The following is a 12,648-nucleotide window of genomic DNA, read 5'->3' on the forward strand; positions in this document are numbered from 1 at the left end:
ATGGTGTCACTATGGAGACTAAGGTGCACCTGATACAGGCCATGATCTTTGCAATCACTTGCTATGCGTCAGAGAGTTGGACAATGAGAAGAATTGATGCCTTTGAACTGTGGTGTTGGAGAAGAGTACTGAATATACCATGGACTGCTAAGAAAACAAACAGGCTCATCCTGGAGATGGTTAAGCCAGGCTGCTCCTGGGAGGCAAGGATTCTGAAGTTTCATCCGACATACTCTGGACATATTGCAAGGAGGGACCAGTCCTTGGAGAAAGACATCATACTTGGGAGGGTGGAGGGACAGCACAGGAGAGGAAGACCCTCTATGAGGTGGATTGATTCAGTGACTGTGGTAATCGGGGTTGGTGTGTCGGAGACAGGGTTAGGGCTAAAGGAGAGTTTAGGGCTGTTGTACATAGGGTCGCCATGAGTCACATGAGACTCAATGGCACATAACAACAATAACATGTATATTTAAATAAATACGCACTAGGTCTAAAATGGTAGACATTTGATCCTATTTGTGTGTGTGCGTGTGTGTGAGAGAGAGAGAGAAAGGCAGACTTCATGAATGAAAACTGAAAGATGTGTTTAACAATATTGCCTATAAGAGGAAAAGTAAGACATTTGAGATGGATTTTTTTAAAAATTCCAATACGCTTTTCCTATTTCTTGAGACTCCAATCAAACCAAAGCCACTATCACTGAGACACTTCTCATTCTCGACAACACTCTTATCAGGTTTCCAAGGCTGTTAAATAAATCTTCATGAGAAGGGCTGCCTATCTTTCTCCTGCAGAGGAGCTGGTGGGTTCAAACTGCTAAACTTTTGGTTAGCAGCTCAATACGTTATACATTCTTCCACCATGGTTACATAAGGGTAAGAAGGAACATGGTGGTAATCTGATCATTTTCCATATTGTAGTGCTCTAAGTAAAATTATAACTCAGTGCTTCAAGCTTTTTAAAGTCTGATCACACAACCTGCATTAGAGATAAAGAAAACAAACCTAAGAGCCAGCATTGTAAATATATTGGAAAACCAGAACTAGAAACTAGTTGCCTTGACTTAACAGCTCTTTTTAGATTCTATACCATAAAGAACCATCGTTTAAGAAAAACCAACATTTTTTTATTGTTCATTATTAATCCAATAATATTTATTTTCTATTACATACTGGTGATATAGCAGACTATTTGTTAGGCTGCTGACCCAATGGCCAGCTGTTTGAATTGACCAGCTCCTCTGTGGGTGAAAGTGAGGCAGCCTCCAGTTAAGATTTACAGCCACTGAAACCCAATGGAGCACTGCCTAGAGTCAGCGTCTATGGTTTCTGGAATCACATGTTAGGCACTGTGGTGGATGCCAAGAGATACAAGCCATGCATGACATGGACTTTGTCCTGGAAGAACATGTAAACTAGCTGAGGTGACCCTCCTTGGGAGAAGGCAGGTTCTTCTATCTATTGCAGAACTGGGGTTTGTCCCAGAATGCCCTTCTCAAAGATTCTGGACATTTTCCCAACAAGAGCACAAGCTTAGAAGATAATATAAGGATTTATCTTTTTCCCAAGACATATTTGTAAAGCCCCAACTAAGCATTGGGCAATTAAGATGATAGTTACAAAGAAGCAAGCAAGATAAACACTATTACCACCTACATAAAACCTCCCTCCCATCCGATTTACCTTCACAAGCTAGCTGAATACTAAGCAAAAAAGCAAACAAAAACAAAAAAAAGCCACCCTAAACCAAAAACAAACCCCCAAAAGTAGATTTCAGTAGCCAATCATAACACAGAGATGTTGTTGAAATAGTTCAACACTAAATAAGCAAGAAATCAATCAATAAACATAGGATGGAGTAGATAAGGAATTACAGTGAAGTGAAAAGATATACAAGATGCGTGACAGCAAAAGAGATTAGCCAAAGACATTTTTGTGTTCACATCACCTGATTTATAAAATGAAAAACATCAAATGCATAAGAAAAAATCCTGATAGTGATTCTTCCCCACCACCCAGGCTGGTGGCCAGGCAATGGCATGCACACAGCATGCAGTTTCTCATACGTACCGATTCCTTTAATCAGATGGCAGTTTGGAAGATCAATGGATTCTAGCTCCCGAGAGGCTTTAAGTCGATTTCTGTTAAAAAAAAAACACACACACACAAATACAGCTATTTATATATTCTCTATCTTGTTTGAGGAAGAACTAAAGGAGGCTTATAGTAATGGCATAAATCTAAAGCGGATGAAAGAAGCTACAAGAATAAGGATGGGAACATAAAATGGCCCATAAAATGAAGTCAAAACAAATATGTGTACCACTCTTCTATATATGCATGTGGGTAAGAGAAAGTCAATAACTCAATAAATAAAATGTCAAATGCAAATATACACATGACATTAGGTCCTATTTGTCACAGCTCCAGTGTCTGCCAAGAATTTTAGTAGAATTAGAGGACTTGTCTTCATCTGGAGGCCAAAGAACACCCAATACTTTGCAAATTGCTTCATACACATTACACAGACGCCAACAGGAATCCTGAGTCGTCTGGAGCCTATCACAGTCAAGTAAACTCACAAGTACTTCTTAAGACATAGTTAAGAGGAGACAGTACCTACCCTGTGACAGTATTTATGGGACAGGCAGGCTTGTGAACATCATTTACTGTAATAAAATTATAGGTCTTAACATTCCAGAAGTGAGCTCTAGTGGCCAAGTGATAAAAAGCTGTGCTGCAATCCCAAAGGGACATGGTTCAAATCTACCAGCTGTTCCGCAGGAGAAAAATGGGCAGTTTCCTCTTGTGCAATTTACTGCCTCTGAAAACCTCCTGCAGGGTCAATTATCAGTTGGTTCCAACTTGATGGCTTACCACAAAAATAATATTTCAGAAAGCATGTTTTGCAATTGTTGTTTCAAGACTACTAAAATAAACACATAATGAGACTGTGAATAGGATTAATATCAAATACCAATAGGATTCTCCTCCTCTTTACTTTCAGTAAGTAGTTTGGACAAAATATGTGCAATCTACTGTCATAAAGGACACCCACAATCTTCTCATCTTCTCTCTTCTGTTCTCTAAAGCTGCTGTTGTTTGATGTTGTTATGTGCCATCGAGTCATTTGCGACTCATAGCGACCCTATGTACAACAGCCCTAAACCCTGCTCTATCCTGTGCCAGTCGCATTGCCTCTGACACACCCATCCCGATTACCCCAGTCACTCAATCAATCAACCTCAGAGAGGGTCTTCCCCTCCTGCGCTGTCCCTCCACCCTCCCAAGCATGATGTCCCTCTCCAAGAACTGGTCCCTCCTTACAACATGTCCAAAGTATGTCAGATGAAGCCCCAGAATCCTTGCCTCCAAGGAGTAGCCTGGTTTAACCCTCTCCAGGATGAATCTGTTTGTTTTCTTGGCAGTCCATGGTACATTCAATACTCTTCTCCAGCACCACAGCTCAAAGGCATCAATTCTCCTTCTAGCCTCCCTAGTCACTGCCAATTCTCTGATGCATAACAGGTGATTGCAAAGAGCATGGCCTGTATCAGATGCACCTTAGTCTCCAGAGAGACACCGTTGTTCTTCAGTACCCTGGAGAGGTCCCTAACAGTAGACTTTCGCATCCAATACGTTTTTTTATTTCCTGGCTGCTGGTGCCAAGAGTGCTGACTGTGGAGATGAGCAAACTGAAGCGGTGAACAATCTCAATCTCTTCACCATCCATCCTGTTGCTGCCAATTGGTCCAGTGGTGAGAATCTTTGTCTTCTTGAGATTGAGCCTCAGTCCATACTGAAGGCTGCAGTGCTTGACCCTCTGCAGCAAGTGCATGTGGTCCTCCTCAGTTTCAGCAAGCAGGGTTGTGTCATCTGCATAACGGAGATTGTTAATAGATCTTCCACCAATCCTGACGCCATGCTTCTCCTCATAAAGCCCAGCCTCTCGGATAATCTGCTCTGCATACAGGTTGAAAAGGTATAGAGATAGGACACATCCCTGGCATACACCCTTCCCAATTTTGAGCCATGCAATATTTCCCTGCTCTGTTCTGATGACTGCCTCTTGGTCCAAGAATAAAGCTGCTGCTACTACTACTACTACTACTACTACTACTACTACTACTACTACTACTACTACTACTTACTTGCAGAGCATTTCACTCAATGAGGTTCATAGGGAGCCTACAAATGTCCTAGGTGAGGTCAGAGATAGCATGACTCTTCCTGCCACTCTGCTGCTATGCAGACATCACTAATCAATCACTGCAATCCTTCCCTTTAACCCAGAGATAGCTTCAGAGGCTATTCCAAGTAATCACTATTAATCTATTACAACAGACACTCAAATTGAAACCTGTTTGCCTTCTCTGTTCTAGGTTCCTGATGGTTTTTTTCCTCTCCTTTCACTTTCACTCCCTTTATATCTGTTATTTTTAGTTCCAATTATACAGCAGGTATAACGCAGGAAGAAGCCCTGGTAGTGCAATGGTTAAGTGCTTGGCTACTAGGTGAAAGGTTGGCAGTTTGAACTCACACAGTGGCTTCACTGGCGTAAAGACTTGGCGATCTGCCCACAAAAGATTCCAGCTTAATAAACCCTTTGGGGCAATTCAACTCTGTCCTGTTAGATGCTGAGCATTAAAACTGACTCAACAATAAGCAAAGATAAAACACAGTTCAGGAAAGAATGTGTACAGCACTGGCTTCCTTCTACTGTGCCAGCAATTACACTCCAAATGACCCCCACACAAAACATGCAAATCAATCAAGGTTCTTAACTTGGAGTCCACTGGACTTGGGAGTCCCCTTGAAGAAGGGTCCACAGGTAGCATGCAAAGAACCTGGGTGATGAAAAGTAACCAAACCTGGGTGATATCTCCATTTTTTATCTCTAACTGAATTTGAGTGTTTCTTGTAATGATGAAGGGGGACAACAAAACACAGCACTAGAAGTGTCCTAACCTGTAACCACCACAGATAAGCATAGCAGATATTTTATATCATGTTTCTCTTGTATCTCAGATGCTATTCCCATGAACAACTTCTTCAAAATATCTACTGCCAGGTATCAATCTACACCTTTATCTATTTAATATTTTTAAATTAACTATTTACTTGAGAAATTATATTATTATGTCACAAATTAGATTTAAAAAAATAGTTGGATCACAGTATTTAAAAAGTATCTGCTTTCTTTGCAATCCTATGGAGAAGAGTATTGAATATATCATGGACTACCAGGATAACAAACAGGTTTGTCCTAGAGAGGGCAAAGCGAGGCTGCTCCTTGGAGGCAAGGATTCTGAGGTTTCGTCTGACATACTTTGGGCATGTTGCAAGGAAGGACCAGTCCTTGGAGGGAAATGTCATGCTTGGAAGGGTGGAGGGACAGAGCAAGAGAGGAAGACCATCGATGAGACAGATTGATACTATGACTGAGGTAATGAGGGAAGGTGTGTCAGAGACAGTAAAATTGGCACAGGCTAGAGCAGGTTTCAGGGCTGTTGTACATATAGTCGCTATGAGTCACAAATGACTCAACAGCACATAACAAAAATACAACAAATGGGTTTTAAAACATTATGTTCAGAAGGAGTCATCAAGGCCTTACCAAACAGCAAAAGGGATCCACAGAACAAAATGTTTAAGAACCCTTGTTTGGACTTCACTGGCATCATAAAACCAAGTCAGAATCTGTCAGGTCAGGATCAATTTATGCAGACCCCATGTATGTCTTCTGAGACACTGCTAGGTAGACTCAAACTTTCAATCTTTTGGATAGCTGTTGAGTTAATCCTAAGTAGCACCCAAGAAAGAACTCCTATGAGCTCTTACTTACTATGTGTATGGCACTATTTATTCTAAGTAGGAAGTACTCTGATGGATAAAGTCATTTTGTTATCACGATCCCACTGGGTGGCAGGTGATATTATTACCCCCATCCTATAGATTAACGAGCTCTGCCAGCGTGATGGTTAAGCTTCTGGCTGCACACCTAAAGGCTAGCAGTTGGAGTCCACCAGGGGCTCAGCAGAAGGAAGGTGGTGGTCTACTCCGTAAGATCCATTCATTCATTCACTGCCATCGAGTTGGAACTGGTTCATCACTGATCCTCTTCTGAGATCCTGAGGCTATAAATCACAGAGGAGGAGACTGTCCAGTTTTCGTTTGCAGAGGGGCTGGTGGAATCGAATCTCCACAGGAAAATGGCCTTTGGGTTACAAGTGCAATTATCTGCACTAGGCACTATCTATGCCACTAGAGTTCTTTCAGTAAAGATTACAGAATTTACACTTGGAAAAAGAACTAAAATTAAAAAATAAAATAAAGAATCTTTAATTGGAGAATCTATAGCATCGTTCTACTCTGGCTTATCGTGGGGGGCTGTCAATTTTTGGTATTGACTTGAGAGCAATGAGACTGGTTTAAAAGAACTAGGAAATTACTAAGATCATCTGGCTGCAAAGCATACATTCTTGACCAATGTTCATGAAAATGGAACCAAGCTCTTGGAAACAGCATTACTCATCTAGAGTGGAATGAGTCTATGCAGTTGCCTGGGATTGTGAGTTACCAGCTTCCATCACTGTGTTTACTGCACAGCAAGGGTCCACTGTGCTGTGGGGCAGTTTGTCTAAGCAAACTGGGGATACAATATGATCATCAGGCACTTTATTCGACCATCTCACTGTCTTAGGTTTCAGGAACATTCATGGTTTGCAATCTAAAGATGCTTTTACTTAAGAGACTTTATCTTTAATGTGCACACTTACACCCAACAAAATGGAGCTTTATCTTTCCTATACAGACGCCATACGGCCCGTTAGCCACTCTGGTAGCTGCAACTTGGACTTTGGGCTCAGGTCTGTGAAGCTCAGGGAAATTTGCTTCAATGGCAGAACATTTTCACAACCACATAAGAGAGTCTTTAGTTGAACTAGGTGAACCGTATAGAATCACAAAGCTGTATGAAAGTACAGATTCTAGTAGCAGTTATATGTCGGACTAACTACTAATGGTTATTAACCTCTCCAAGACTGTTCAGACAAGTACAGCATAATAAGGAAAATGAAAAGTATAAATGTGAAAGCGCTTTCTTCTCAAGTAAAATGTACATTTTGGTATGATATAAAGAACATATTATACTTTGGTGAAAAACAACGTATATGAACTTTGGAAGTAACTTGTATAAAATAAATAATTTAAATGAAAAAAGACGATATTGTTCTTCGAGCCATTCTTTTTTCCCACAATATAATTCCTAATACCAAATTCACTACCAATGAGTTAATTCCAACTCTTGGCAACCCTGTAAGAAGCAGCCCAGCCCAGCAGGGTTTGCAAGGATGGAAATCTTTATGCGAGAAGGAGTCGACAGGTTTTTCCCATCGAGTATCTCGTGGGTTAGAACTGCTAGGTTTCCAGTTATCAACCAAATGACTAACTTACTGCACCACTAGGTGCACTAGGGCTCATGACCTGCCTAACCCAAACCAACTGCCAATGAGTTGAGTTTGACTCCCAGTGACTCTGCATCAGCTTTCCTGGACTGTGACTCCCTCTCCCCAGTAGTGGCTGGTGGATTAGAACTGTCAATGGTTAACAGTTCAACAAGCTGCGTAACCCACTACTATGGACTCAATCTGGACTCCACTGGATCCGAGGCTGGAAATCTTTCTGAGAAGAGACTTTCTCTTCCTCCCAAAGAGCAGCTTGTAGGTTCAAAATGTTGATCTTTCAGATAGCAGCCCAACACTTAATCACCACCAGAGCACCTTATGAGTATGTTGTTGTTATTGTTACATGTTGTCGTGTCACCTGTGACTCATAGTGACCCTATGTACAACGGCCCTAAACCCTGCTCTGTCCTGTGCCAATCGCACTGTCTCTGATACACCCACCCCAATTATCTCAGTCACTGAATCAATCCACCCCATAGAGGGTCTTCCTCTCCTGCGCTGTCCCTCCACCCCTCCCAAGCATGATGTCCTTCTCCAAGGACTGGTCCTCCCTTACAATATGTCGCTATAAGTTGTCAATGATTCGATGGCACTTAACAACATGTTGTGAAGGGTCATTCCTTGGAAAATAATATCATGCTTGAAAAGATAGAGGGACAAAAGAGAAGACGACCTTCAACGAGATGGCTTGACACAGTGACTACAGTAATGGGCTCAAATACATCAGGGATGATGAGAATGGCACAAGCCAGACAAGGGCCTAGGGTCACTGTGAGTTCTACTTGACTGCACCTGGAAATAATAATAGCTCACGGTCACACTAACAATGATTGGCTGTGTATCTAAAATTAAAACATAACTGGCAGCCTATATTTTTGTTAACGCTAGTAATTCTCAACTCAAACCAACACCCTATCATCAGCTGATCTGGACTTCAACTACCCCATAACGCAGTTTAAAAAAAAAAAAAAAAGCTGTTGTTGGATGCTGCCAATTTGACTGTAATTCATAGTAACTCATGTGACCGAATAAAATGGCCCAATAGGTTCCTTAACAGTTATCTATATGAAAGAAGATCAATAGGTTTTTCTCTTCTGGGACCACCAGGAGGCTCAGAACTGTTGACCTTATAATTGGCTGTCTAGCACTTAACCAATGGACCACCAGGGTTGCTTTCCCAATATTACTGACCTACAAAGTCATTATCTAATAAAGTCTGTCATACAGTGAATTAACTATAAAGAAAAGTAAATTATTAATTGCCTATCAAGTGTGGTCTGGGTCAATAACCCTTAGTTTTATCAGTTTGCAACCCTAACATTTTTCATTCAATGAGGTCTAAATAGTTAAATCTTTACGATCCATTATTGTCGTTGTTGTGTACCACTGGGTTGGAACTGACCCATAGCAGTGGGTTTTCAGAGGCAGTAAATTGCACAGCAGGAGATTACCCAGCTTTCTTCCACAGAACAACTGGGAGATTTGAACCATGTATCTTTGCAATTGCTGTGCAATTCCTTACTATGAAGTCACCAGAGGTCCCTTTAAAATCTGTAGTAAGAGAAAACATTAACTGTTAATCAAGAAACCTCTACCTTATGGAAATATTGGTAGTTTGAACGTGACTGACAATTGATAGGCTTGTGAATGTGGAAGGTCTTACCTTTGGAACAGAGAACTTAACTCACTACTGTGTAGTCAGAACCAATACATAATTACTCCTCCACTGGGTGTTCAAGGCTGCAAACTGCACAGGAGGAAACTGTCCACCTTCACCCTCAGAGCCGCTGGAGGACTCAGACCATCAGAGACATATAACCTTTGCATAGCAGCACAACTCCCTAGGGAACACACCACCAAAACTCTCTAAAATAGGGAGGGCCTGACAGATTATCTTAAAAATCATTCATCCCAAGAACAGTCTGAAGAGCAGGATGTATATTCGCATAACATGAAAATGAAGTTCATTTGGCATGTCCATTTTCTAGCAATAGATCTCCTTCCACATATCTCCCTCCCCCCGCCCCGCCCCAGACATGCATCTTTAACCTCTTTCCTTGCATCCTGTTACTATCAGCTGGAACCACCAGTAGAATCAGAAGCCCTAGTATCACCTCAGACTTTTCTTCATCCCTGGGGTTTGAGAGTTTGTCATTCTCACCAAAGGACTGATGGATCTTAACTAGTTTCTCTATGTCTGTGCTCTCTTAGTGTCCGAGTAGTACAAACAGGTATGGTGGCCTGACTGCTAATCAAAAGGTTACAGGTTGGACAACTGGGCTGCTTCCATGTCCTTGTGACGGTGAATAATGCTGCTATGAACATTGGAGTACACACAAGTCTCTGTTTGTGCCTCAGTTCTGATTTTCTCAGGGTATATTCCAAGTAGTGGAACAGCTGGGTCATATGGAATTTCCAAATTTGGCTTTTTTTAGGAAATGCCAAATTGCCCTCCAGAGTACCATTTTACAATGCCACCACCAGTGTAGAAATGTTCCTACCTCTCTACATGCTATCCAACATTTATTACTTGCTGTCTTGTTGAACTTTGTCACAGCTACTATAGTGAGATGGTATCTCATTGTGGTTTTGATTTGTATCTCAAGCGAATGGATTAAAAAATTATGGTACATTCACACAATGGAATACTGTGAAGCTTTTAGGAGCAATGATTTGTAAATGACTACCTAACTTGGGAGGTAACTCAGTCCCATAAGGTCAAATATTGTATAAGATCATTATTGCTGAACGAGTATGAGGATCCAAAGGGGGGAAGGAGCAGACGGGTGAGAGTGGGTGGGGCTGGGGGTGCTTAATCATAGGGTCGCACAATTTGATGGGTAGCAGGGGTGGGGAGTGGATGAAGGAAATGGGAAAAATCTAGTATGAAAAACAATGATACGAACTTTATAAATACACCAGTATAAAATAGATGAAATCAATAAAAATTCAAATTATAGGGAAAAAAAAGGTTAGTGGTTCTAATGCAACCAGAACACTTCAGAAGACAGGCCTACTAGTGCTCTTCTCAAACACTTGACAATGAAAACTCTAGGGATCACAGCCCTATTCTGACACTTGGTGTTGGAGCTGACTGCACTGGTATGCTCTACTCCAGTACTACTAACCCTGACTGCATATGGCAAGTATTGCAGACTTACTAAGAGGCTGGATCCTACCCTGACCAAATGTACAAGAATATCTAACACCAATACATCAGCCCTTCAGAAGATCCAAACGCACAGCCAAGTTAGAGAACCACTGCTCTTCTTCAATCTGTCCCTCCAGTTAGTTCACTTATAGGAAGTATAACTTGTTACTCAGAACCTTGAAAAGTATGAGGTTTTCAACCTATATTTAATAGTCAAAACCTACCCTTCCAACACTCTCTACTGTATGCTATTTCCCCGTGCTCTCTAAAGGAAGTCTAATTTCTAGTCTCCGAACAGTCCCATTGTACTGCCTTTCCTCACAGGGCACTTTTCACCCAGGCGACTTCCTTCTTCCCCAGTCCTTCAAGGTCAATGTCAATGCCTAGTCCTCCCTCTTCAACTCCACCTTCATTGGAGGGAATCAATCCTCCTTAAGCCAATAGATATTTTATTAGCACCTTCTCTGGACATAGATTTGTTTTATATCTTCCTCCTGCATAATAAAGTAAATGATGTAGGACTCTATTACAGCGGGCTCTGATGGCCCTTAAGGAGTTGTGCTGATAACGCAAAGGCTGGGCGTCTCCAGTGGTTGAAAGTCACCACCAAAGGCAGAAGCAGTCTACTCCCACGCGATTATAGCCTGGGAGACCCACTGGGGGGAGGAGGAGGGAGGGTGTCAGATACTTGTCCGCCGGACTCAACAGAAATGAGAGTACATTATACATAGTTAAGAGCTCCAGATTTCTTGAATTCTCCACCTTCTGATCCCTTCAGGCTTATAAAATTTGAATTGTCAGATAGATAGATAGATAGATAGATAGATAGATAGATAGATAGATAGATAAAACGATGTCCGCCTACTGGGGCGCTCTGATGGCCTAGTGGTATGGCGATGCACTGGTTCGATTATACCTGTTGGTGGGTTGTTGTTTATGAGAACAAGGTGTAAATCCCAAGGGGACACTGCCCATCTTTCAACGAAAATGTGAACAGTAGCTGAAAGTCCCCCTACTGTCTGGCTTCTGGCTTCCGGGCACTCAGGTGTACAGATAAACATGGGAATGATGAAAGAATAGTAGCCTCTTATCTCAAACGTCTTAGATTCACAGCGCCAAGATTACAGGGCTGAAAACTTTCTCAAACCACGCTGAGAAAGACAGATGCAGCACAATTTTTACTGAGGACGCAGGATGGCTCCAACAACAAAAAAGAAGTCATACCAACGACCTATAATAATAAAGCAGTATCATTAAAGCAGCAATGCATGAGTAATACTTTGTGTTTTCAAGTTAAAACTCTTGATGTGGCCTGGACGCCCTACAAAGCCCTCGCAGTCCACCTGGACCTGATGGAACTCTGTAAGCAGCAGTCCCGGGAACTTTTCAGGTCTCCAGATTGTTTTCAAACCGGGTTGGTTTTGACCTCAGCCTGGGCGTAGTGGTGGAGCTGTACAACTAGCTGGTGAAAAGTTCTTCAACCACGTCCACAGCCTCTAGGATGGGGTCCCCCCCACCCCGCCCCCTGGAATTTCGGTTTATGCACTAGCCAGAGAATCCCATGACCCAATTTGAGGACCTACGGTTTGGAAGGACCCCTAGGGAGGGGCATCAGAGAGAGAGAGGGGCGTTCGGCGGCACTGAGCACTCAAGGGCTCTCTCAGGGAACCCTCACCTACCTGAGCGCCAGGAACCTCTCGCCCAGGAGCGCCAGCGATATCCCCAAGAGGCTCACGGCCACCAGCCGCCCCATGGCGCGGGAGCCGGGCGCGTGGCCTCGTCGGGCCTGGCCGGGCTGCACGCTGGGCGGTGCCCTCTTACCCGGGGATCCGGCGCCGGCCGGGGCTCCGCCCACTCCCCAACCTCCGCTGGGGCCCCGGTTCCCGGCTGTGGAGGGAGACTCCGCCCCGCCGGCTCCGCCTTTGTCAGCAGAAACTTCCCAGCACCAAAGCTCGCGCCCCTTGGCGCGCTCCCTCCATGTCCATCTGCAGAGAAAACTTTAAATTCATGCACCTCCTTCTCAACGACT

At 42.9% G+C, this 12,648-nt stretch overlaps 1 protein-coding gene across 2 annotated transcripts in view; it reads right to left on the bottom strand.

Annotated features, from left to right (window-relative positions):
- Positions 1 to 12,457, bottom strand: part of PON2 (paraoxonase 2) — a 36,825-nt gene extending 24,368 nt beyond the window's left edge. For both annotated transcript variants that reach the window (XM_006880219.1, XM_006880220.1), the window contains exons 1-2: positions 12,299 to 12,457; positions 2,073 to 2,143 (exon numbers count right to left, since the gene is read on the bottom strand). In XM_006880219.1, coding sequence (XP_006880281.1) covers positions 2,073 to 2,143; positions 12,299 to 12,372 — 145 coding nt within the window. In that variant the 5' untranslated portion in view covers positions 12,373 to 12,457. The remainder of the gene's footprint in view (positions 1 to 2,072; positions 2,144 to 12,298) is intronic.
- Between the last annotated feature and the right edge of the window lie 191 nt (positions 12,458 to 12,648).

This window comes from Elephantulus edwardii, unplaced genomic scaffold (assembly GCF_000299155.1).
Source record: "Elephantulus edwardii isolate Elephantulus edwardi_28Jun2011 unplaced genomic scaffold, EleEdw1.0 scaffold00007, whole genome shotgun sequence".
NCBI classification, from domain to species: Eukaryota; Metazoa; Chordata; class Mammalia; order Macroscelidea; family Macroscelididae; genus Elephantulus; species Elephantulus edwardii.